The sequence below is a fragment of the Abrus precatorius genome, unplaced genomic scaffold (assembly GCF_003935025.1).
Source record: "Abrus precatorius isolate BTA unplaced genomic scaffold, Abrus_2018 Scaffold11, whole genome shotgun sequence".
Classification (NCBI taxonomy): Eukaryota; Viridiplantae; Streptophyta; class Magnoliopsida; order Fabales; family Fabaceae; genus Abrus; species Abrus precatorius.
The window spans coordinates 29307231-29333815 of record NW_020874303.1 but is presented as its reverse complement, the minus strand read 5'-3'; the positions used below and the strand labels follow the sequence as shown (position 1 = coordinate 29333815).

Below are 26585 nucleotides of genomic sequence, written 5' to 3'. Positions count from 1 at the left end.
GTTTGGGTAGAAAGAAAGCCAAACAAGAAGGGAATAGCACAAAATGCAGCAGTGGAACTACTAAATCTTCATGAAAGAGTGCTGCGGCAACCGAGACTGGAACTGTGTGAATATATATTGCAAGATCGAGTGGACTCTTGACCAATAATTTGTGAAAGAAAAATCACTAATGCATGGAAATTATTTTAAAATTTTAAAGATGCTATTATCTTAAATGGCGGGTATCACAAAATGGATGTACATGCGAGTGCTGCGCCAGTTAAGTAAGATTAACCAATAGTTTCATAGAACTATCATTCATTCATTCATTATTTTTTTCTTTCGTTTACCCTAATCATGCGCCATTTTATTGCTTATGGACACTTCTCGGTCCTTGTTATTCATTTATTTATAAATTATTTTCAAAAACTTATGAGAAACTTGTACTATAAATTCTCATGTGATAATAATTTGTTGGATAATATTTGATTAAATTATTTACCTAAATATATTCTTATAATTTATTTCTAACTTTAAAGAATTTAAAAGGTTATCAGTTATTATTTTTTCAACTTGATCCTTATACTCACGTAATTTTCTTAACTTTAAGTAGTGTCAAAAGCATTGCGTATTATGAAATTTTTTTGATATTATATCAATTTCCTTTGTACTAAAAGCAAATTAGAATCATAATGTTGTTTGTGAGTCATTGGAAAAGCGGACAAAAGCACCGGAGTTGCTGTTGAATAATGAACACGTAGAAGACATTTACATATTTTTTATTGGTGAGCTTTATTATTTCAGATGACAATTAATGTATTTGTCTCTAAATTGGCTAATTAATTTCTTCATTTTTATTTGGAATATTTTTTATCATATGGTATCAAATAATTACAACATGTTACTATTTTCTCTTTTTCTTTTTTTTTTAAAGAGAGAGAGGCAGGAACAGCTTTGATTCTTTGAGGTATCACGTGGGTTGTTGTCCATCATTCCCAATCAAAGTGTAATGAGTAAGACATTAAAAATAGTCACAAATAATTATCTAAAAATAATAATAATTTTTATTGAAAAATATTTTCTTTTATTACGTATACATTTTATTTAAATTTAAAAACACCAATAACTTTTTAATTAACTATGTTTTTGGACGCGAAAGGTGGTGAAATAAAGCAAGCATTATCCCAAAAAAGAAAATCTTCTAATTGGATTTCATTATTCATTCAATTTTAATATTAGTTCCAAGTTCCAATAGCCCAAAAGAGAAATCAGCTCCCACAATCATTTTATATTTTAAATAGATTGTAGAGTTTAAAATGACCCTATGAAAATTTCTGCTTAGAAACGAAAAAATGATTACTCCTCCGTGGCTTAAAATAATCTCTCTCTTTCAATAAAACTAAAACCGTTGAGTGGATTCTCAAGAACAAATTTAAGGTCTATAACATTTCTACTATCATTACAACTATATATAATATGCAGCAAATCTGCATCTTCATACACAAATGGATTATACATAAACAAATGACTATTTATCGATGCATTTATTGCTTTCATGTATCTGCGACTACTGGTCAAAACGTGGAAACAGGAACATGGTTATGCAAATTTGACCCTGAATCTTAGGGTAGCAAGGGTTTGCTCGATCATCAATATGGGTGGTGGAGTAATTCAAGACAAATTTTGCAACTTCAACGTCTATTATCTCCACGTATTCTTCCTCCTCACATTCATCCTGACTCTACTAATAAGTAGTTAACTCTTTCTTATGTGAGTCATTTTCTTCACTAACGTTGGATTCTTTTTCAACCTGACACCCATTTCTCAACTCAGTTAACTCTTTTTCCTTTAAATCAATTTCTTTGGATGCCATGTCAACTTTATCCTCCTCAAATTCACTTGATGCTTCTACTCTCGAGCTATGTTCTTGAGTTAACTTACGTACTTGATCAGCGGTAGGTCCATAAGCCCAACTGCATAGTATATAATACATTATATTAAGAGCACTGATTCCCGCAATAACCCAATAGTACTTGTCATAACGACCCTTGTTAATATTATCCAAAACCCAACCTTCTTTTCCCCCTTTTGAAGTAACGTTTTCTATAACGCTGAATACAAAACTAGATACCAAGTTTCCTGCAGCCATTCCCAGTCCACCAAGGGCAGAAGCAACGCTGGACATAGATCTAGGAAACTCAGTATAATAAAATTCATTTTGGCCTATTGCATTGAATGCTTCAGCTATTCCACCCAAGCAAAGTTGTGGGGCAAGCCACATTGCAGACATGTTCAACACTGCATTAGCATTATTAAGATATCCCTCTTTGATTGCTCTCCTTCTCCTAGTAGTCTCAACAATTCCTGCAGTTACCAAGTGAAGAAAAGAGAAGACCAACCCAAGTCCCATTCTTCTCTTTGCACTGATCCTAACTTGTTTGCCTCTTATCTTTGATGCAAGAGGAAGAATGGCACGGTCATAGAGTGCTATCCATAAAAATATTGTAACTATCATGATTACAGTGAAAGAGCCAGGTGGAACTTGAAAGTGTGAGGTGATATGTCTGTTCAGAGATTTAGCTTGCAGCAATGAAAATGAGCCTCCAATGTTAAGTGACATCATGATCCCTGTAGACCACAAGGGAATAACTCTAATAAGGGCTTTTAGTTCTTCCACTTGATCTACTGTGCATAGACTCCACGGATTCGATGCTGAACCATCAGAGGCTATATCGTTTTCTGGATCTTTAATAACACAAGCTTTATTCAGAAACCTGGGACGTAAAGCACAAGCTCAAGTTAAGTGGTTGGTTTATCCACAAGATATTCAAAAGATAAAAGGGTGGTAATTTGATTCTACCTTAGTTTATCAGTTGGAAGGAGAAGATCCGAGTCCTTCTTGTGATGGTAAAGTTCAGGCGAGCTCTTAGGTGGTAAGGGAAGTTTTCTGTTCTTAAAGGACACAACAATCACTCGTGCAAAACCAGTGATCAAGCTGGTTTGTACTTTATTCTTTATATAAAGTGGAGAAGCAAGGAGGAAGAAGACAGTGGATAAGAACATAAGTGCTGCTGGAACTCCAAAACCCACTTTCCATCCAAGATGATCTTGGATGTATACTATTACTGTGAGAGCAATTATGACAGAAATAGCAGCAAAAGCATAATACCAGCTGAAGAACATTTCCAAGATCCTGGAGTTATTGAGGTTATCTTTTCTATTCACCTGGTCTGCACCAAATGCTAAGGAGCATGAAAGGCCTCCATTTCCAATGGCCATGAGAGCAAGGGCAGAGATAAAGATTGCCATTTGCCCTGATGTTGCAGATTTACAACTTTCAGATCGTTGGCTGCAACTAGGAGGCCGTGCCTGTGGGATCATGGCTGTTAACCATAGCACTGTCATTCCCTGTTACCAAACAAAAGATAAAAATAAAAACTTTAAGGACTTTTATGATTACAGCACTATTTAAAGAACATGGAATCTACCACTAGAGTTTTGAGAAGATTGGCAAATTCCATAATGGTAGTTTAAAAATTGATGTGAAATGCAGTCATCGGACAGTTTGCATAAAAATATTTTCCCTTGTACCTATTTAACATTTACAAAACATTAAATTTTGACAGAACTTCGTAGAATTTATTCTTTCTCATAAATGGGAATATGTCATCATCCAACTGCGAATAACAAAAAAGGACTTTGTTGGAAGAGACTTGAACAGAATCAGAGGATTTAGCAATCCCATAATTTGCCATCGAAAAAGAGACCGGCTTTTTCTTCTCTTTCACACCCCAGAAAAATAAATCATGTTTCCTAAAAAAGTCACATACTTGTGTCTATCACTTTCAAGCAAGAGTAAAACTCCAAAATTGAACACAAGCATATTTAAGTAAAAAAACACAAAAAGAAAAGAAGAATACCAGGAAGCTTATGGTAGAACCTAACCCAACAGCGAGGAATCGACCCAGATAAGAATCGGCAATGAAAGCACCCACCACAGGCATGAAATTGCTTGCAGCAGAGGACAATAAAAGTATCTGGGTTGCGTTGCTTAGATGAAGCTTGTAGCTCCCCATCAAATACACTATCATGTTGGGAAGAAGGCCCAAACTAGCCACCCTTGCAAGTGCCTCATTTGCTAACAACACATATCCAAACCAACACAGAAATTAGTGAGTTAAAAGAAGGAAACAAAATCTAATCCAAGTTTTGATAAGAAAGTATTAAGCATAGTATTGGTATACCAACCAATGATGAAAGGCATGGTAATAAGACCACCCTTGCGCCTCTGTGGTTGTGAAATGTGTTGGGTACCCATTTCAACTTCAACGGAAGCAACCTCCACTTCCTTCACCATTTTCATTAACACACACTCACAGAGACCAACTGTTAACTACAAAGTTCATGCATTTATATGGACTCATCACTTTCGTCCTTTCTGGCTCATGCCTAGTGCAGCCGCTTTATGCACATTATCAATTTTAAATAATTTTTATATTTTTATAGTTAAAATAAAAATTATATTACATTAATTTTGTTTATAATAGTTCTCTCTGTATGGAACACGACTCTAAGTGATGTAATTGTAAAGCATGCGATGGATTGGACCATCAATAATGAGTTTGCGTGTTCACACGGTGTTTGCTAAAACTGCATATCTGGAATGCACCAATGTTACGGATGAATCGCCAAATTCAGTGCTACCACAATACCAACTTTATGCGTTCTCACTTGAGTCAAAGTTGCTTCTTATCATATACTAATCACCATTTCTAATTATTAGATGCGTGAATTCGATATTTTTCTTTTTTATCCATAAGTGGAAAAAAAAATTTATTGTCTGAATTGAATAGAATATTCTTTTGTTTACTCAATGATACGTATTTTTTACTCAAAGAATATTCGTATCATACAACTTATACATAAATTTTGAATCTACGATTTTATTTCAAAATTTAATTAACCGTTTCTTTTTATAAATGCTTAAAGATATATTATAATAAATAAAAATGTATTACACATAAATTCTTAGCGTATAAGTTTTAACTGTCCGTTGAAGAGGGTACAAATATTAAAATATATAAGTCACCCCTTTTAAGTAAAAAAGAGTTCATATTTTTTCAAGATGAAGTCCATAAAATTTTCAACGAATGCAAGTTGAGTTTGATGAATTTAAAAACTGGAATACAAGTTATCTCTGCACGTACTATTGTGATTAAATAAGTTGGATTATTGCAATGCATTACTGGCCAAAGTGATTAATTATGATTAATGGGTAAATTAGACACCGTCACGCCTATAATTATGGTCTACTAAATATTCAAATCTTTCTTCTTCGTTTCACACTCACCGCGGCACATCACTAACGCATTGAACAAATTGTGAATGCATAATTGATAGGAAAAATGTATAGGTGCACCTGAGTTCTATTAAATAATAAAGTGAAAGTGCAAGTGTTATTTTTATAATAATGAATTGAATTATTAATTTATAAAGTTACTACTTAACATTATAATACATTATAATAATGATCGATCCACATAGTTATTATAACAAGCGCAAAGTAAATATATATATATATATATATATATATATAATAGTAAAGTTCAAAATTTAAAGAGAGTTAAGGTAAAATTATTATAACTCTTATTTTAAACAATTAAATTTATTTTTAACTCAAATCGTAACGTTTAATTAAACATTAAATTCATTAAATTAAGCTAACTCTAATTACTTGATAATTAACTTTTATCATCTATATAAAAAAATTAAACTCTTTTGATTTTTTTAATTGAAATAAGTATTAAGTTTAATAATTTATTGGATTACATGATTATCAATTTTTATTTTCAAAATTTCAACACCTATGATAAATTATTAGAAAAATTGATTTATTAAGTATTTTTTAACTATGAAAGTGAATGTAACATTAACTCATGACTAGTTAAGTCATAAAACATTAAAAATAAAAGTAAATACTTTGGTTGAGAGAAATAACTTAAATCAAGATGTAAATTTTGATTTACAATAACTTTATATTGATAATTTTTTTAACTTACAAGAGTAATTACATATGATAGAATTTTAAAAAAAATCATAAAAAGATGGAGGGTCTTAAGTTTAAATAGCTGAAAAAATTTCCACAAATAAGCTATACGCAAATTTATGATCCAATCAATCGGCCTCTTTCTTAAACTGGGTTTACATTTAAAATCTTAAGAATCATAAAACAAATTTTTATATAATGTTTGAAGTATAGAATTTAATTTTAATATAATTTTACTTTATAAGTTTTTATATTATTAATTATTTTAAATACAATTTTAAAATCAAAATAATTTTTATTCATATTTCACAATTAAATAAAAATGGAATTTTTTATAATATTAATAAATTCTAAGATTCATAGTTCTCTTTGAAAAGCAAACTCCATATCGCTTTAAACTAATTTTAAAATCTATTTACAAATTTAACTGGTCTCACATCAATTAAAAATATGGACACCTAACATTTTAACAAATTTAAAATACCAAGAAACTTTCAACCATTTAATTAACCTTATTCAATGATGTTAAATGGTTAATCACTGTTAGAGTTAGAGGCACAAACAAGTTCAAGTTCATTGATATACAAAATTAGATTGTCCTATACGCGTGGATACTATAAAGCCTTTCGTCAACCTTCCGAATTTTGGAGTTGAATTTGTTTCTATTAATATATCTTTGCTTAGTAAAAATTGCCTTATTAATTTAAATACAATGAATCTATGTTAATAATAGAGTATATTAAATTAATAGATCAAATTATTAATATAAATCTTTAATTTTATATTAATAATTTAATTTTATTGTAGTTTCAATACCAAACGTCTTTAAAAAAAATTGCTTGTACCCATGAAAGCGTTATTTATAACAAAGTTAAAGTGAGGTATTTTCTATGTGTTAATTTTTTTATCTTATATAATAAGTGCATAAGTTAATTAAAGAAATAAAAATATAATTTCACAAACAATATTTATTATATTAATTATAAAAAATAATTTTTTTAAATAGCTAAAAATATCAAATACATATCTAATGTTATTTAAGTAATATATCAAATACAAAAGAAAAGTTGTTTGTATTAAATTTGATTGATTAGATTAGGTTTTATCCAATTAAAATTAATGTTTTATCTCTTCACACGTTCAAAATCAATGCTGATATTTAACTTCATGTAAAATATTTTTGTAAGTTAATAATGTAGTGAATTTGATGTGCTTTTCAAAAATATTAGTGAGGCCAATAACTGTGTAGTAATTGTTACGACCATCAATGTCAAAAGAGTGGTCAAATTCTTATGTGAACGTTTTAAATTATGAAACAAGTTTCGTATATGAGATTGACTCTATGGGCTAGATCTCTTCTAGTCCAATGTTTTAGGTTGGTCTAGGACTTCGATACATAATCGTCATGACAATGTGTTGATTGTTATGAAAGATGTTCTTCTTTACTACGTGAGTAGTTAGTGGTTCGTAGTTCGCAGTTCAAATTGTGGTGATCATTAGAGGCTTAAAACATCAACTATAATGGTTTATGGTGTCTGTATAATGATAGTAAAAGAATGTTTTGTTGATAGTGTTTAAGTGATGATAATAAAACAAATAGTTTGTCATAATAATAACTTGAGATATTGATATAATGATAGCAGTAGAAGCCGAGAGAGAGAGAGCTGTGGCAAAAAAAAAAAAAAAACTGAATAATATAAGAAAAAGAAGAGATAACATGTTAAGGAATTAATTTACAACAACTTAATCATAAAAAAAAATTCTTCCAAAACAACTTAAATTTTAAAGGACAAATTTTAGTCACATTATATTGTTTTTTAATTTTTAATAAAAATTAAGATTATACTTCAATAACTTACAATAATGTTAAATCTTTATTTTTTAAAAACAACAATCAATTTTATTTAAAATAAATATAAAAAATACTTGTTAAAAATAATTCATGTATCACAATTAAATAATTTTAAATCTTCTTACATTTATGTCTATAAATCTTCCTTGTTAATAAATAAAAACCGATTTGATACTTTTTATATTTTTATTATAATAAATACATTTTCTATTTACTTACTTCATAAAATAAAATAAAATAAACTACAAGAACATATAGAATTTGAACTAAAATTTCAAACTACGCGTTGTGTTGGGTTCACATGCGTAAAATGTTGACACACACGTTTTCAGACTTCACATCACGCTTGCTGCAAAAAATTAGTGGATAGTACTATACTATATGGTCTTAGTCACTTATATTATATAATTATGTATCAAAATTTTAATATTTATTAACAATAAATATATTTATAGTCTATAATTTTGGCCCACTAAATTTATTTATTATTTATTTATTTGCTTGCTGGAACTTCTCTTACAGTTTGAACGAAGTGACTCATCACACACTGTCATTTCTATGATTGTGACACATTGATTATTTTAATAGCACGATAAAAAATCGAGATGAATTTTATTTATAATTAAACTCAAAATAAAATCCTAATCATGAAATATTATGATGAATCTTAAACCAAAATGTTTAGTCAGTGGAAAATCTTTTCAAAAGACAAAAGATTTTACTTCGAGTAATGAATTTCTTGGATGTTGACTCTGTTAGTTTATTTTTCACTGTGACAAGGATGTTTTGTCTGTTCCCAATATTGATTGAGGTTTCATTTTCTCCTATGATTAGTCAACTTACATCGGTCAAATATGACTTCAATACTGAATAGTACATTATTTGATTTTAATGATAAAAAAAAATTTTAAATACTTTTTTGACATTTATATTTTTTCAATTAAATTAATTAAAATAAATAATCTCAATAATTTTTTTAAAAATATTTAAATAATATTTATTATTTAAACTAATACCTAACTTTATTATCAGAAATATTTGATACTTACAAAGATACTTACAAAGATATTACTTTATTAGACAACAGAGAAATATTAAAAAAATTAATGTATAAAAATATTTTTTAAGTTTTATATAATTTTATTTTAAATTCTACTTCTTACTTAAAGGTGGATTATTAATATTTTACTTTTTACTAATAATTAATGACTACAATAATAAAAAAAATATTTTACTATCAAACTGTTAATACCAACTGTTTATCAAACCTTAAACTCTTATATTCTTTTATTTTTATTTATTTTGTATATATGTGTAAAATAAAATATTTTAATTTATTGTACTATCAAACGCGTTGGACATAATAATAAAGAAATAGCTCGTGATTCACGAGCAAGGCTTCATCAGAGATATAAATTTTCTCTACTTTATGAATGGGGTCAACAATTTTTTATCATATACGCCAATCCATTACAATTTTTATGCTACTTATTTTTTAATTATATCATTTATCGTATTCTTTTTATTTCTCTCTTCTTTCGCTGTTTAACGTACCAAAATAACATGTTGAGGAGCTATTTTCCAATTATTAATGCACCAAAAAAGGTTGTATAATCCACTTGATATAATTATCTCCGGTAATTCAAGTAATTCTCACATTCAAACATATAAATTAATGTTTTTTTTTAACTTAAGCACTTAATATATAAGTTTAAAAGATGAGATATGAGAAGTATTGTTATAAAAGGAAAAATATATTACAACAGCAATAGAAAATAATTTATTACAATAGGTTTTATAATTTTTTAAACTTTCTAATCCTTACAGCCGGTATTTAATATAAAAACTATTAAAAAGGAAATATTAAGAGTTTAAACTTGAGTTAATGGTAAAGATTTATGGATAACCAAAAATTTTACCAAGACCACCTTTTGATAATCTACTAGCTACCGCATAACCTTTAGCATCTTTTTTCACGAAGATCATAAGCGTGAAGGCACTTCTATATCAAAATAGAATTTCTACGAAAAAGGGAAATTGCTATGGTACATGGTTGAGGTTAAGTATTTATTAAATGTTAAAATTTTCTAAAAAATGTTTAAAATTTATTAAAAATGATCAAAATTATAAATAACTGACATGTTTGTTTTCTTTTAAGAAAATAAATATGGAAACAAGGACAAGTTACTTCTTTTTTCTTGGATATATATAGGAGCTATCAGAACATTGTTTGCTGCCTTTTCTTTTGGTTGCCCGTGTTGTTGGGCTTCTTTCTTCGCAGGGCTTAGTAGCCCTTGTGTAGCCTTCAGGCTTAGGCTTGTTGGAGCTTCTTTCTCTAATATTATGGTGGGGCTTACTTTTTCCACTCCCCCTTTCTATTTTAACACCCCTGTTAACTATTTTTGTAAACCCTATTATGTTTTGCTGCATTTTGTTCTGAACTTTGTCATGCAGCAGGCCTAAGGCCCAAGTAAAAAGAATCTAAGATAGCACTACACAACAAGATTTAAGCTCTAATGCATCAGGCCCATGATTCTCTTTTGAGCTTTTTTGGTATATACGTAGGAAATTTCAGAAAGTATATTCTAGATAGATTATAATTGTGTTGACAAAAAAAAGATAGATTTTGCCATACATATGTAAATTAAACAAACATCACTTGTGTGTACTCATAAAATATGGATAACAAATACATAAATGGTTCGCTCTCTCGCTCTTGAAAGTGATTATCAATTATGAAATATTTTAAGGAAACATTTTTCATTGATCATTTACCAAAGAAAAACCTGAAAAATCATTCTGAAAAACTATTCAAAGTGCCCTTTTGAGTGTGATCCAAGGACTACTCACAGACAGTAACATAAATGATCTTTTTGGTCTTTTAGGTATTTTTTATAAAGGTCAAAACACTAGGCGATTGATTCCCTTTACCACCAACTATATGCATTCAACCAACCTTTTTTTTCTTAATTACCCATATACCAAATAGACAATATAACCACATTCGAACTTTTTACTTGTTTTTTTTTCCTCATTTCGTATGTGTAGCACACTATAACTTCAATTGGAATATGTCCTTCGAGAACATCTAAATGTTTAAGCCGATATTAAGAACCGTGCTATGTGTTCACTCACAAATTAGTCCTTACGCGATCAAATTGGTAATTAGTGGATAAAAGATGGCCCAAAGAGTGATTAATTAAGAAAACATAAAGCATTAAACCCAAACTCACAACAATTGCCACTATCAAAAACAAAGTAATAATAATATGATGCAATATTGAGCGTCATGATGATGAAAGCGTATATCTCTAAAACTTGGAGGGAGCGTAAAGGAAATGGGGGCACTTGAGTGTAATCTTAGAAGTGGTCCAAATTAAGATGACCCGAGAGAGTAAGATGGGGTCCATATAGGAACATTCGGGTCAGCCACGCCACTTCCATCCACATGAATGTCTGACATAACCTTCTGACAACAATTTGTTTGTTTTTCGATTAAATTTTAGTTCATTACAGTTACAATGACTAACGAACAAATACAAATCCATAATAGCTATAATGACTTCTCCTCGCGACCATAGAAAACTTTTCTGTACAAAACAACAACAGTTAATGTGTGTGTGTGCATGTTCCTTAATTATGCATATCCTTAACAAAAAATCTCAACAAAGAGACATTCCGACAGCTACATGAAAACCGAAAAGTAAATGAATAAGATTAAATGACAGTGATATAATAAGATATATATGTTACTGGTGGCGGGTGACCTTCTCATATTCATGATCCATTTTTTTACACGTACAAATTAATTTACATTATCTGGCTTCAGTTTCCAAATTTAACAAGGCAAAAGAGAAAATTAACAGCGAATAGAGAGAAAGCAGATAACCCAGATGGAAGGAGAGTCAAGGATAATTGATGAACTCTTCCAGATTTAAATAACAGCGATTAAATCTTCACAAAGAATATCAAGATTCTAGATTATCCTACAAATAGTATTTCAAAATTAATCGCAAAAGATAACGGAAACTTTACAAATTATATATCTTATTCTTTTCTGTATCACACCGATAACCGTATACCATTGATTCTTCTCATGGTCTTGGACCAAATTTACTTCAATAGAGGAGATTGAAATGATACTCTCTAGTTTCACTTATTTATGCTCAAATACATTTTTGGTAATTGCAATATGAAGTTTTTGAAAATTATTTTTTCATTTATTTTTAGTCTCTAATTATTTTTTAAAGTGTATTTTTAATTTAAAGTAAAGGATTAAAAATATATAAATTCAAATAGAGATTAAAAAAATGATATCATATTTTAGAAAATAAATATATTTAACACATTTATTTATTTCTTTAAAGAATTATTTTTTATAATGAAAAATATACATTTTTTAGCAACACATATAGGTGTTTCTTTTTTTTAATTTTAGGGGTATATTTTAAACATGCATATATACAGAAAATTTTAAAAAAATATATAAAATATCATATATAATATTAATTTTTAATAGTTCAAATAATTTCTATTAAGCATTCGTAACTTTGTAAGTTTCAAAATGATTTTTTATTATAGAATATAACCTGGCCTTCATGAACATATTCATGCATCCAGCGTTTACTTGGTTGAATCAACTATTAAAGACTTATACTTTCTTTTAGGTTCACACAATGTTATAAGTATCAGTCACCCGCACAGCTAGTCCTTCAAATTTGAGATTTTGTTGGAAAGTTCTGCTGGGCAACTTATAGCTCATATTCATCGTTCCCTTGCATCGTTTACTTAGATGCAGTTTATTCATTTATTGGATAATTTCACTTCATGCCAATTAATTTTAAGATGAAATCTAAGATATCATTAGAATCTGGAACTCATTTCCATTGTTTCGTAATTTTCATTGCGTATTGCTTTGTCTGATAAATATTTAATTTGTGAAGAGAGCATGTAAATTTATATACTTGTAGGTAAACTTTACTTAATACCAATCGCTTTTAATTAAGATGAAATTGAACAAATTTAATATTTTTAAGCTCTACTTTTAAAATTTACATTCTATTTCTAACAGTTATAGTTTCTTATGGCATATTTATAACTTTATGCATACATACATACATACAATTTTTTGTGTTACATATCGATTATTTTGTGTTACCCTCCTTTTATGTTTTATAAAAAGTTATATAAAATTTCTCTTCACAAAGTTATACAAAAAGCATAAATGGATAGAGCTTTATATGCTTTAACTTTCATTATTTACCCCTCTTGAAGTCATGAACTCTTCTTCCAAGAAGTTCATTCGAAAAGTGCATATGAAGTTTCTTTAATTGTTTCTCTAAGTTTATGCTTTTCTTTTGTATAATTGGAAAAGTGCACAGTGAAAGTGTTATAGGGACAGCGTATTGTAAAGGAGCAATAATCCTAAACTTGCCATCCCAAAATTATCTTACCCTCATCCTCCCTAGACCAGAAGAAAATTGCTATAATTTATTTATTACATGGGAATAATATTAATCGAATTATTATTTTTAAGTTCACTGTCCCTTATATATACACTCATTTTTTCATCCATTTTTTTTATTATATCATCTTCACCTATTTCACACCTCAAAATTAAAATGGAGTGTGAAAATATCATTTTCAAAATGGATATTACAATCTTAAAACAAAAGCTGAAGGTAGATTATAAAAAATTACCGCTAACATCCGAACAAATTAAAGAAGGGAAGAATTTCAACTCGGCAAAATGCATAATTAGAAGAACCAAACATACATATTAATTAATGTTTTGAGAAATCTTAATAATAACTGAACAAGTGATCCTAATTAGATTAGAGGGAGTACATGAACAAAGAGATATATATATATATATATATATATATATATAATTAAAATTGCATTGAGTGAATGGTGAAGGGTATATAGCATCGTGAGCAATCAGCCTTTTCGTTATTACAGAATGACTGCTAACGATGTTATACGATATCATCCACAAATATTGATTCATCCAAATGCATTATCCCAAAAAGATTGCTACATGTTAACATCCACTGCCGTATGCTGGTGCCCAGTAATCGGCCCCATTTTCGCTTCCAACATGTTGGGTACAAGACACGGGGACCAAGCACAACCCCCTACTCCTTAGGTCCTTTGCCTTTTCTTCTGCATCCTGATTAGTTATTATTTTCATAAATTAATTAACTGATTAATACTAAGAACCATGCAATGCCTAACAAATTAATTAGTTAATTAATAAACATGTTCTAATTAAATATTTATGCGCTATAATGAAACTAATGGAGATGATAATATCAGTGATTAGAATGATACTTCTTAGATTAGTAATCAAAAGAACAAGGAGCCAAATCAAGAAAAATACAAAAACCGTGGTGGGAGAAGAGAAAGAATACCTGGTTTGGGGCTCCCTTTCTTTTTTTGAGGCCATTATTGTCATTCAACAGCTAGATGGGAATGAAAAAAGGGAAAGAGAAGTATTAATTAGTAATTTTACTTCTCTCGCCATTCTTTGACTTCAAATATGCAATTCAGCCTCATCTCATGCTTTTCACAATTATATGCTTTTTATTGGCCATCATATAAATTATATACTATGATGACAAAATTAAAGGATGTTATAAAAAGCTGAGATATCTTGTTGTTTCAATGGCTTCTTTTGGTGGATTAAATATTTCAATAATTGGAAACAGACGCTCCTAATTTGATTCTAATAAATTGATGGATCCAATAAAGCATACCTGACCGGGGTCCTCTGGAAAAACAGAATTTCTTTCTCCATGTACCTGTGGTTTGAAAAATAAAATAATAAAAAAATAAAGGAAGAAACATTCCCTCAATTATATATTATAGTACATTCAAAAATAGGTCATTTTTGTCCTGCTCAAACTAGTGCGTCAAGTGTTTGTAAGAGAGAGAGAGAGAGAGAGAGAGAGAGAGAGGCTTTGGGAAATGGGTTCTTACAGACTGTTGATTCCTCATGTTTTTTGATGCATTGTCCAAGTAAGGAGAGCTGAGTGCCTGCATTCAAGTAGGGGAAAAAGGAATAAAATTTTATAACTCCCATGACTAAAGAATGTTTTTGGAGAGAGACATTAATATTTGTGAAACTTTAACTGCATGCTCTCACTGACTCTGAGTAGCCTGCAGAGTGTATATAATGTGTGTGAGAAGCATCACCTCAATTTGACCCTGCAGGAACCTTATATATCCAATGGCTTCTAACAAGACAGAAGCTGTGTCAGTCTGCAAAAGTGAACCACATCACAAAACGAAAGCTCATCTTTCTCTTTTCTTTGATGTTAAAAGTTAAATTCCAATCAATGGCAAAAGTTAAAGAGCCGGGTATGCAGGACTTGGATCATGGAAGGATGGAAAACAACTATTCAAGGGTCACTTTTAAAACCAAAAACAAAGGCGCTTGGCTTGTAAAAATTAATGCTTTTATAGTTAGTTTAATTAGTTTATTAGTACCTTTCCAAACGGGGAAACTAGCTGGTGAAGTGCTGTTATTCTATCTCCTAGCTTCTCCTTCCTCACCTGATTCAGATTCATACATGGAAGTCAGGAAATGTATTCCTTGTGCATGCTTTTTTCTCTTCCAACAATTATTTTCAAGCAGAAAGAATATTGCAGTTTCAAAGAGACAGACAACCAAGAAAGACAACACACAACAAAACGCTCACATATATACAAGCTCACTTATACCAAGTGAGAGAGATATAGTACAAAATAATTAAAGGAGAGTCACCTTCAGAGATGCTTGGCTTGAAGATGCATGAACCCTAGCATTCTTACAAATTCCAATTGTGCTATCACACTGGAGCAGATATCAAAGATAGATGAAAATTACTTTCAGCATATAATTAACTTGTTAGAATACATATAATACTAAAAGATGCCAGTTCGGATGAAAAGAAAAAGGAAATAATAAGAATCTTTTGCTCTCTTTTCTTACCTCAGATGTTTGATCTGGAAGTTGATTTTTCCTATGATCTCCCTTGTTATAAGTGAAATTCAACATATTGTTACTACTCAAGCTAGTGACACAAGACCTGGGGGAAGAAACTGGCACCATATGAGACCAAGATGAGTCTGTTGGTCCAGAAGCCTGAAATTCCTCACGCCCATGGCCGTACAAATTCCCACTTTGAGAAACTTCTTGCTTTATTACATCAAGAATCGGAACTCTGGAAGGTGTGTTGAGAATCTGGGCATCCCAGTTTTCGAATTTCTTAGGTTGAAAATGACTGAAACCCAGTCTCTCTTCTTCCCCGGCTATTCCAGTACTGCAAAACAAACACAAAACCCAGCCAAGTTTTCATTCTAAGACCTTAGTTATTAAAAAAGGAAGCCTTGGATAATTGTCATCATAGTTCCTTGATCAACCGCAGTAAACCAATCTAACAAATAGTTTCTCGAACTTATATGAAACAATTAATAACAAATAGAACTAGTCATAAGTAGAAGTACATATATGTAATGAACTAGACACCATTCAGTACTCATAGACACAAATAAGAGAGAGAGAGAGATTACTTACAAAAGCAGTTGGCTCCATGACTGAGGAGGCTCTAGATTTTCTGTCAAAGAATTAAAAGGAATTGAAGAAGATGGAATCACATATTGAGGAGAGATCATCGAAGATGGTGGATGCATGCTCCACCAGTTAGGGTTCCCAGCCATCATTTGCTGCACTGGAAGAGTTTCATGCGCAAAATTTCAATTCATATACATGCCTTCAAAATAATTAACCTACAAGAAAAGAAAATTTCAATCTCCTTTTTCCCTTCTACTTTTCCACTTTCACCTTTGTGATATTTCCTTGTATGTGCACCCAAACAAGTCTTGGCTAAAGCTTTGAGAGTTCTGTTTTGCTTTCTTACTATCTGTTGAAGAGAAACTTAAAGCTTTGGGTCTCAAGTATTTTATAGAGATGGGGTTGAGGAACTTTGCCTATGTTGCTTTCTCTTTCCTTTCTTTCATCTATTCAGTTTCCTTTTTATTCCTACTTTTGCTTTATTATAAAGTAGAACAGAAAAGCTGGTGGCCAGTGTTTTCAGGCTAATATTTACTCGGTGTTTAATTCCTTAATTTAGGGTTGCACCTTGGGATTGTTTTGAAGCTAGCTAGCTAGGGTTGGGGTAGAAGTAGGGCATCATATAATAGTAATACTAACAGTATTGAGATCAATGTTAGATGCTTTCTTTATTAAATCTTGATACCAATAATTCACTTTAACAAACTAAAATACAAAATCTAGTGGCTGAATAAAATAAGAAGACCAAATCGGAAAATGATATAGGAATTGCCCATGAATTGGTGCTTTTTTGCAACTACAATAATAAACTAAATCATCCACATGATGTTGAAGGTTCAAATTAACTAATTAGAACCGTTAACAATATATATATATATATATATATATATAGACAACTACTGATGTAAAAATATAATATTTAAAAATAATTATTATGTCGGTTTCATTATTTACATCAGTAGTTGTCTATATATATATATATATATCATTGAATGAATCAAATTCTAAGCTTATCAGAAGAGACAGACGATGCAATTAAGCATAGAAGTTCCTAACATTTTATATTAATTATCTTATCAAATATATATCCTAAGATTTTTTTTCTTTTATTTGTTTTATCTAGCTCTGTATAGTTCCTTTATTCATTTAATACCTATTTAACGAGTGAGGGAACATTTATATATTCCATTTTAGCTGCTACCAAAACAACTCCGTACGGACGAGGCATAACTTTTAGAGGGGCGAGGGCCTTATTTATTTCAATCTTTTGTTTTGTTTTTTTGTCTTTGTTGCTGACTAGTCAGAGAAAAACGGAGCATCTAACATTTCTTTTATGATTAACATTAGGTACCAGTCTTAGTTTACTGTTTACAATTACATGGCTAAAGTTGATATAATACTTAATTAGGAAATGAAGGGTAATAGAGAAAATGAACAAAGTTCTGAGCTTAAGTATTGCCTGTATTCCTTCCCTCCCCCACCTTCGATATTGTAATAAGGATTTTGTTTTGAAAATAATAAAATAGAACAACAAATTAATATTGACCACATATTATATTCGTATTTAGATTGTTTAATTTCTTATATGAAATATCAATGAACAAAATATTCCTTGTGATATAATTTGGGACACTCATCGCCCATCGAGTACCGACCAACAAATCAGACTCTTGGCACTATGATCCAAAAGCAGGAAAAGAATGCAGAAGATGCAACAAAAAGAAAATTACAATTCCCAAACGCCAAAGAGCAAGTTTTAGATCGATACTAGCACATGTATTTCTACTTACTTTTTGGTTCCTATATACTATATAATTCATACATGTCATTCTGCCTTTATTTGGACCTCACAGTAACGTACGTCACATATACATATACATATACATACATAATATAGGCAATAATTTTTTAAGAAAACTAAAATTCCGTCAAAAGGATAAGTGAAAGAAAAGACGATGGCCAAATGCATCATTGCGAGCGAAAAAAAGTGATTTCCTCTTGAAGTATTGATAGCATGTTTAATTATTAGGCTTTAACTCAACATGATATGATATTTAAAGTAATTTGCATGGATATGATTCAAAGAAGTACATATTCTAAAAGTATTTATTATAATTAATTTTAATTGTCAATCTTTGAATATTTTTTCATTTTTCAAATGCATGTCACATCTTAGAAGAATTAAATTCAGGATTTGAAATGAAACGAAACATAAAGGTTTATGAATTCAACACAAAAACCATGGCCACATGCTACGACTTATCAGCTATCAGATATATTTCTTTTGACCATTGGTCTTCCACTCAAGAATATTCGGTAACATTGAGAAAGTTATATGTCTCACGTCCCAACAGGCTTGAAGCTAAGTGATATCCACCAATTCCTTTTAATCGATTGTGAACTTTTGTTGAATCATGCGGCAAAGCGATAAAGAAATAGGACACAGGATTCAGATTTTGACACATCGTTCATTTTATTTTCTTTTGTTGTTCTTTTTTCTCTTCCTGCTTTTCTTGGGTAACAAAGTGAAAGATATGAGTACGCGCATATGCATGATCATCGTCAACTGATTGATATGAAAATATCCTAATCAACTGATTCTAGCTAGCTTAAACTTTTATGGCGAAAAGAGAACGTAATTAAGCTTAAACATTGATTTGAGATGTGCTCTAGAGATACCAACGGATCGTTTTGTTGAAAAGACTAATTGATAAGAAAATAACTAAGAGAGTATTTAACAAAAACTAATAAATAAGTCGAAAAAAAAAAAGAGAAAGCTAAGCTGAGTTTAAAATTGATTAAAAGTTGATAAATTAGTTGATGAGTTTATATAAAACGATATAAGAAGACATATTGAATTGTGTGACCTGTATAAAGTGTTATTAAGATATATATTGTTAGATATTTTTTATATTTCAATTTTTAAAAATAATTTGCTACTTCAAAATTAAGGTAATAGTTTTTTAAATGTAAACAAGTTTTCGGTCTAACTATTATCAATTCATCACGCCACTTTTAGAAAGAAAAAATATTCAAAGATTTTAAACTATGAATGGTAATGAATACTTTTACAAATTCATTTAAAAAACTATTACAAATATGTCTCAATTTTTTAATAGTACAAATTCGGTATATGTATAGAATAAATAACTACAAGTCAACCTTTCCTTCTTGTTCGTCGTAGTTTCCATGATTTTTATTTTTATTTTTTTGTCAGCAACTTAGTTTAGCCTATAATTTTGAATAATACAGTGAAGCTCTATAATCCTTTTCAAAGTATTTATCGACTTCTTTATGTCTTAAACCCTTGCTTATAATATGACAACATATTTTTAACAATAATGTAAACAAAAAACTTCAATTTTTAATAATAATGTAAAAAAAATTCAAATTGAAATTATTCCAAAATGGGTAAAACTCGTCGACAGCAGGATTCGAACCTGCGCAGGCAAAGCCCAACAGATTTCGAGTCTGTCTCCTTAACCACTCGGACATATCGACTTGCGTTGCTCTGGTGATGATTGCAACACTGTCCATTAAATAAAGCTTGAGAGGCCCACTTGTAGAGTGTGTCCTTGGCCCATAATCTCCAGGTGCAACCTGAGTACGGGGCTAGTTTTTGCAATGTTCATTATGATCCGCAGGTAGTGTGTAACCGAAGCCCATCAACATAGTTTTATTTTTGCAGACAACAAAAAAAAAGTATCGTTCTGAACCACAGGGCCCATTTCAGCTTTTCCCCGTCACGAGGGTATTTATATGGAAATTGTTCTACTTGAAACCTCGACTTTAGAGATTTTTCTTGTATAAGTATGGATATTTGTATTTCATTTTTAATGGGTTTCAAATATTTAAAAATAAAATAATTCTTATATATATATATATATATATAATTTTTTTATAATTTAAAATATATTAAAAGAGAATAAAAAATATTAATACTATTATTATTATGTTGGGGATTGTATGGAGTTTGGTGGAAAATATTAGGGAATGGATGCGGAGGGAGAAGACACCTTCACACCGTTATGTATTTAATAGTAAAAATGTGTTAACTTTTATTAGTATAGAAATGAATTCATTATTTCATGCCCATGAGACAAATAATTTAAGTTGCAAATAATGAAAGTAAATTTATCTGCTATTAATTTATAGTCAGTTAAATTTGTAAGATGAATGAATTAAAATTAACAACAAATAAATTTTTATTTTCTTGTTTTATATATTTATTTACTTTTTAATGAATCAAATTTCTTATTCTAGCTGATTTTAGGAGCATTCGCCCTTTTACAACGCATTTGGTTGGAAAGAGGATATATAGTTGTTATTTTATATTATATTATTTGTTTTTAAAAATAAATTTTTTAAAATTAAAAAAAATGTTTGTTAACATAAATTTTATTCTTTTAAAAAAATTATTTTTAAATATAAATTTTAAAAATTAAAAACCAAATGGAAACAAGAAAACCCTTAATTTGTCTCTTTTATAATATAGGAAAAAAATTTAAGTGATAAAATAATTTGTATTTTTTAAAACATGCTTACAATTTTTTGTATAAATTGCAATAATATTTATAAAGGTATAATAGTTGTTTATTATTATTATTATTATTATTATTATTCAACCAAAACAAATAAGATATATATATATATATATATATATATATATATATTCTTTTTATCCATTCATCTTTTCTTTCCTTAAATCAAATATAATATTAAGTTATAGTTTTTTCCCTTTTGTACATAAATAATTATAAAATAGTTGACCTAGATTACATCTAATAGGCGTCGTACTTGAAATGATTTTAGATGCTTTAAGTTGACAGCAGACTTTCGTGGCTGATTAATGATTGCTATGAACATAAGTGTCCTTTATAAATGAGTATGTATCACTTTCAGAATTTATTATATTAAGATCTTAATGCTCTAGAAATTAAATTAATAAAAAAAACACAACCTTATGCTCCCTTTAAATACAATCTTATTTTAGAGAGATTTTTTTAAAATTAGTAATGGATACTCTCACTTTAAATACAATATTAATTTAGAGGAGTTCTTCCTAGTTGTCACAATTAGTTATACACTAATGGTAATGGTTCGAGATTATGACATTTTAAGCACATTTTCATACAGCACATGATGATCTTTTCTGTTTACTGAGTTTGTGTTGGTGCTGAGAAACACATGCTACACCTTCCATTCTAATTGTCAATTCGGTATAATTAGATTTACATTATTACCTTAAAATGCAATGATTGTTTAATTGCCACAATTTTTCTACTTTTTGGAAGTAGGAAGGTCTTGTTTGGACGCCCTTCTAATTTTCTAAACCGTAATTAATTACTCGTACTAATCAAAACTAATAATTAACGCAAAGACCGGTGATAAGTCCTTTTTTTCGCCTGCTTTATATTGGAGCCTTGTATATATCCCATATGTAAATAAATAAATGACAGGTTGATTTCATTTTAAAAAATATATAAATTTTTAACGTTATTAATATATTGTTATAGTAATTTTTAATAACTTTTTTAACTTATTAGTGCTTAATTATTGCCTAAAGATAATGATCAGAAAAACCGTTTCAACAATACCTCCCATAAGCTATTTGGAAGATATAGACATCTGATACATTCCCACAGTGTTTGGATTGACATTTGATCACTTGTAGTATGATAAAGATAATGCATTCACGAACTCCAATTAAATGCTCTCCATCAACATCATTGCTACTTTTGAAAGTCTTTTCAACTTGGAAAGATTCCAAACACATAACTTCCACTGAGGAATTGGGTTGTCGTGGTAAATATAGAACTATTCTCTGTCCTTACTCTCAGAAGGGTGTGTTCTTCATTTGGGTGGGAATGTGCGGAAGTGCGCTTGATTGGTGCTGAGAAAGAGACTGATACATAATAGTCATGAGGAACTGCTCTAGTTTTCTCTGGTGGATGCCAAAAAGTGCGTTATCTGGGGCTTCCATCACACTGGACTAAATGCCAGATTCTTTGCACCAAAAGAACTTCTGGATTAGACTTAAAAAGGAAAAAAAAAACAGTGGCCCATAATAACCAAATTAGCATTTATCTAAGCGTGTTTTTCATTTTTCTAACTTTGTTTTAATTCACCCAATCTAGCAAAAAAAGGTTTTAAATTGTGGACCCAGAAAATAATCACCCAAGAGACCAAGCCACGTAGGCTATGATACAAGAGTTGGGACTTGAAGGAAGAGGAAAACAGTGGAAAAATTTTCGTTAAAATGTTAAATGAAAAAAATATAAGTGGACTAGGTGCTATTGTTAACAAAAAAATCTTAAGACCTTAAGCAAATGGGTTATGTCCATTTATATGTTGTTCAATTCGCTTAATTTTATGTGGACTTCTTGACACTCCAACGTGCGGTTGTTACATCACACTAAAATTGCATGTAGTGTCGGCTTTCGATGACCAGCATCAACCTCCGACAGGTACAATACAGATGCAACGGTAAGATAAAACCTTAGTAGTGAGTAGTGACTTAACTGCATGCAGAGAGAACTCTTGATACAAACAGAGAATCAATGCGTTGGTGAGAACTTGGTTAACTTTTAATCCTAATCTATGAGAATATTTTAGCCTTCTAATGATGCAACTAATTAAGTGTTGGTTTCAACTACAGTAGGTTTTAGTTGACTCATCAAGAAGACTCAACGTGCAAGTCATCACTTGTGGCTTTCATTTCTTTGATGCCAGAAGTAATGACCTTTCCTTTTCCTTTCTAACTTTTCTCATGATAAAATACCCATAGTGTTTTTTTGTAGTTCTCAGAATTACCACTTTGAGTTTTTGGTTCCCCTCATCCAAGCCTGACCATTGGATTAGCCCTTCATTAGCTACTAATTTCAAGATCTCCATTCAGTGCAAACCTGGAATGACTCCTTTAAGTTCCTGCAAAATTGACTTTCATCACTACATCTACGATATATTGTGTTTTGATTGCAGTAAAATGGGATTTTTTAGTTCATCTATACATTTCAGTAAAATTTTTTGAAATTAAAATTTTTTTTTCTATGCGTGTACTTAATTATTTTTATTCAATCTTTTGCATAGCTTTACTTGATGATTTAAATGATGAGGAGTTGAATTTCTTTTAACCAAAACCTTACGTTTAAATTTTATAAATGAATAAAAAATTAAATTACTCCGTCAAATTAATCTATATACCATCTTTCGAAGCTCCGTGTACCAGTCATGTTATATGAGTTGTTTTTTTTTTAATTAATCTTCATATGTATAATTACTTTTAATTTAATTTTCATTATTTATTATTGTTATAATACCACCTGAATTGAAGAAATAAAATTAGTTTTTAGCTCTACAAGATAAATTATCCTTTGCCCCGCTGAGCCACCTGTTGAACTTTATGCTTCATCATTAATCATTGCAGATTTGCTTTATATCTAACCAGGGGCCTACCGTACCAGGATCGGGTACTGTTGAGTAGGGTCTTGGACAACGACCCTGCTTATTATGCGTATCACTTGCCGAACAAATTTGGAATTTCAACTAATCATAAATGTAAAAAGAAAAGTTTCAACTTTTTCTTTATGTTGTTATATTTACTTCTCAATGTTTTATTTGATGCAATTTACGAGCTTAAGTTTGAATTACCATGAACTAAAAAGTTGTAATATATATCTTTTTTAATAAATTAGCTGAATACACAAATATGCGTAATGCTCCATGTGTAAAAAAATCATTTAAATTAATATTTCTATCTCACTTATTCATACTTTGAACAGGTCATTTGTGTTCAAATCCCACTTGGTATCATGTGAATGAGCTAATGCTTATATACTAAAATGTTGTAAATCTAGCATCATGCTTGAAAATTTTAAAAAAATATTGTGTACAAAAATACCAGTATTTGAATAATAGTAAAGAAACCACCACGGACATGATGAATAGTCATATTACTAATGAAATTGGGGATTAAGTCTTGTCAATTCAAGAATATGAATCTTATGATGTTATTATTCATGAAAATCTCTGTCCGAAAGATTAAAGCAAGAAGTGATTTGAAGTTTCCTAGGAGTTTAGTTTTCTTACGACTCAATCTCTACAGACTACAAATGGTTTGTGTTCTTTCCTTTAAAGATTTGCACGTTGGTCTTAATTTTTTTAACTGGCTTATCTCCTGAGAAAATAAAAATGCCGCACATGAATGTTAACGGGGTTTTAATTACTATAATTATGGTTTGTGGAATCTCCTTACGTAATTTCTAGTGCTCAAGATTATCTATGGGCTGCTTCAATTGCTACATAGAAGTTTGTGGTGTGATAGCTGCATGCTGATAATATTGTGAACCAAAATTCCCTGTTCATCTACAGTAAGTGGCGACTCAGTCATGACCCAGTTTTCTTGGTCGAAGTATAATCCTTCAAGTCCTAATCTTTTTGGTTGCTGTCAACTTCCAATTATTCTTTATATCTTCTTTCCTTCATGAAATAGGCCACAAATTAATATGCAGACAAGGAGAGGTTTCCATAATGAGGGCTGTGACCAAAACTACGTGCTTTTGAAAAATGACTTTCATGTGCAACAAATTTTTAAGTGTCACAAAATTTAAGTTTGAAAAGAAAGCAAGTCAATAATATAAAAAAAGTTTCATTGTTTGAAGTATTAAAAAAATCAACATTTTATGTGATACCGTATATCTTTATTTTTATTTATTTATTTTATATTTTTTTTTTCTGCATATACACATATAAAAAGTACATCAAGACCACTAATAAGTAGAATATCTAAAATATCTCTTCGGCTACAAAAGAATTATCATTTACTAATATTAAAAAATTATCAATTGTTAGGATAGTTTTTGTTAGTATAATTTTTTCTAACAAAAATAAATTATTAGTATAACTTTTAAAATTTATACTAACAGATTATGCATAATATATACTAGCACTTTATCTATTAACGTTATATAATATTTTTACTAACAAAATTACTTGTTGATATAATATACTATATTGTTAGTATAAATTTTAAAAAATATATATAAAAAAATTATTATTTTTGTTAAATAAAGATCTACCAACAAAAGTTATCATAATATATTTAAATTTTTTTATACTGACTTATTATCCATTCAAAAACCAATTCCCTCCCACCTCTAAAAGTAGCAGAAAAAATATATAAAAAGTTAAAAGACAATGAAGACAAGAGAGTACTCAATAATTTACAGCACTGGAAATAATATTGCTCTAGGTTGAATAAATTTTTGAGCAAATATTGATGTAATCTCTTGACAAGAGCGATAACTTTAAGAGGAAGGTTTTCATTGTCAATTTTAAACAAACATATTAGAGTAGGAATTGCACAATGCTTATTGTTATAAATATTATATATATTTTTGGTGTATAATACTCTTAATCGAAAGTGTGGAATTAATTTCAATTGAAGCACAGTTATTGGTGAATTCAATGAACTTTTTAATAACTTTGACTCATTTACGTTTCTATTGGAGAAGAATTTGTGAGGACAAAATTCGTTCCATCTTCCCGTTGAGGTGCTTAATATCAATTAATTGTACCATAACCATTTTCAGAAGTATTATGAACTACGAAGAAATAGAGAGAATGGCATTGGCTTTGCTTATCAAGTATAGGATTACATGTTGTACAACTTTTGTTCACTGTAGCAATGGTGCGCAGCAAACGGGTCCCACGATTTTCTCACTTTCAAATACTTGTGATAGAAATTAATAGGAAGTTAGATAATTGGGCAAAGTGATAAGAGAATCGCATATTATAACCCCACTTTCTATTACAGTGGAATTCATATTTTCAGTAAAATAGATTGTCCACTAGTTGACCTTGTCAAATCAAACGGCTAGTTAGACAGTGTCTTAGATAAAAAATATTTCTTTCTTTTCCAAAACAGATTAAATTAGCTGTTTAGATGGCGGTTAGTTTACGGATATGTTTGGATTAAATTTTGAGAACTTCATTTTATATTTTCACATTTGTAACCAATAACAATAGTACGTAGACTTTGCATATAACCTAGTAGTAGTCTGCTTGTTATCATCATGAAAGTGAACTGACATCCTGTTGTTTGTATCACAACTGGAAAAATGACAAGTCGGAATATTTGCTGATATGAATCA

At 29.8% G+C, this 26585-nt stretch overlaps 2 protein-coding genes and 1 non-coding gene across 4 annotated transcripts; all 3 read right to left on the bottom strand.

Annotated features, from left to right (window-relative positions):
• Positions 1-1182: 1182 nt before the first annotated feature.
• Positions 1183-4536, bottom strand: LOC113855166 (protein NRT1/ PTR FAMILY 1.2-like). Its single transcript, XM_027486676.1, has 4 exons — positions 4228-4536; positions 3900-4117; positions 2840-3387; positions 1183-2753 (listed from the first exon to the last, which is right to left on the bottom strand). The coding sequence occupies exons 1-4, from the start codon at positions 4340-4342 to the stop codon at positions 1724-1726; spliced, it is 1911 nt and encodes a 636-aa protein (XP_027342477.1). The 5' UTR covers positions 4343-4536; the 3' UTR covers positions 1183-1723.
• A 9169-nt stretch (positions 4537-13705) lies between these two features.
• On the bottom strand, positions 13706-17026 carry LOC113854883 (transcription factor bHLH68-like). Of its 2 annotated transcripts, XM_027486182.1 has the most exons (10): positions 16705-17026; positions 16438-16591; positions 15853-16183; positions 15646-15714; positions 15369-15434; positions 15075-15140; positions 14859-14915; positions 14636-14680; positions 14291-14341; positions 13706-14049 (listed from the first exon to the last, which is right to left on the bottom strand). In XM_027486182.1, the coding sequence occupies exons 2-10, from the start codon at positions 16581-16583 to the stop codon at positions 13921-13923; spliced, it is 960 nt and encodes a 319-aa protein (XP_027341983.1). In that variant the 5' UTR covers positions 16584-16591; positions 16705-17026; the 3' UTR covers positions 13706-13920. The 2 variants fall into 2 exon arrangements, with proteins under 2 accessions (XP_027341983.1, XP_027341982.1); XM_027486181.1 differs by having other exon boundaries at positions 13707-14049; positions 16438-17025.
• A 2827-nt stretch (positions 17027-19853) lies between these two features.
• Positions 19854-19935, bottom strand: TRNAS-CGA. The gene has a single exon. It is a non-coding gene; the product is annotated as a tRNA-Ser (tRNA).
• Between the last annotated feature and the right edge of the window lie 6650 nt (positions 19936-26585).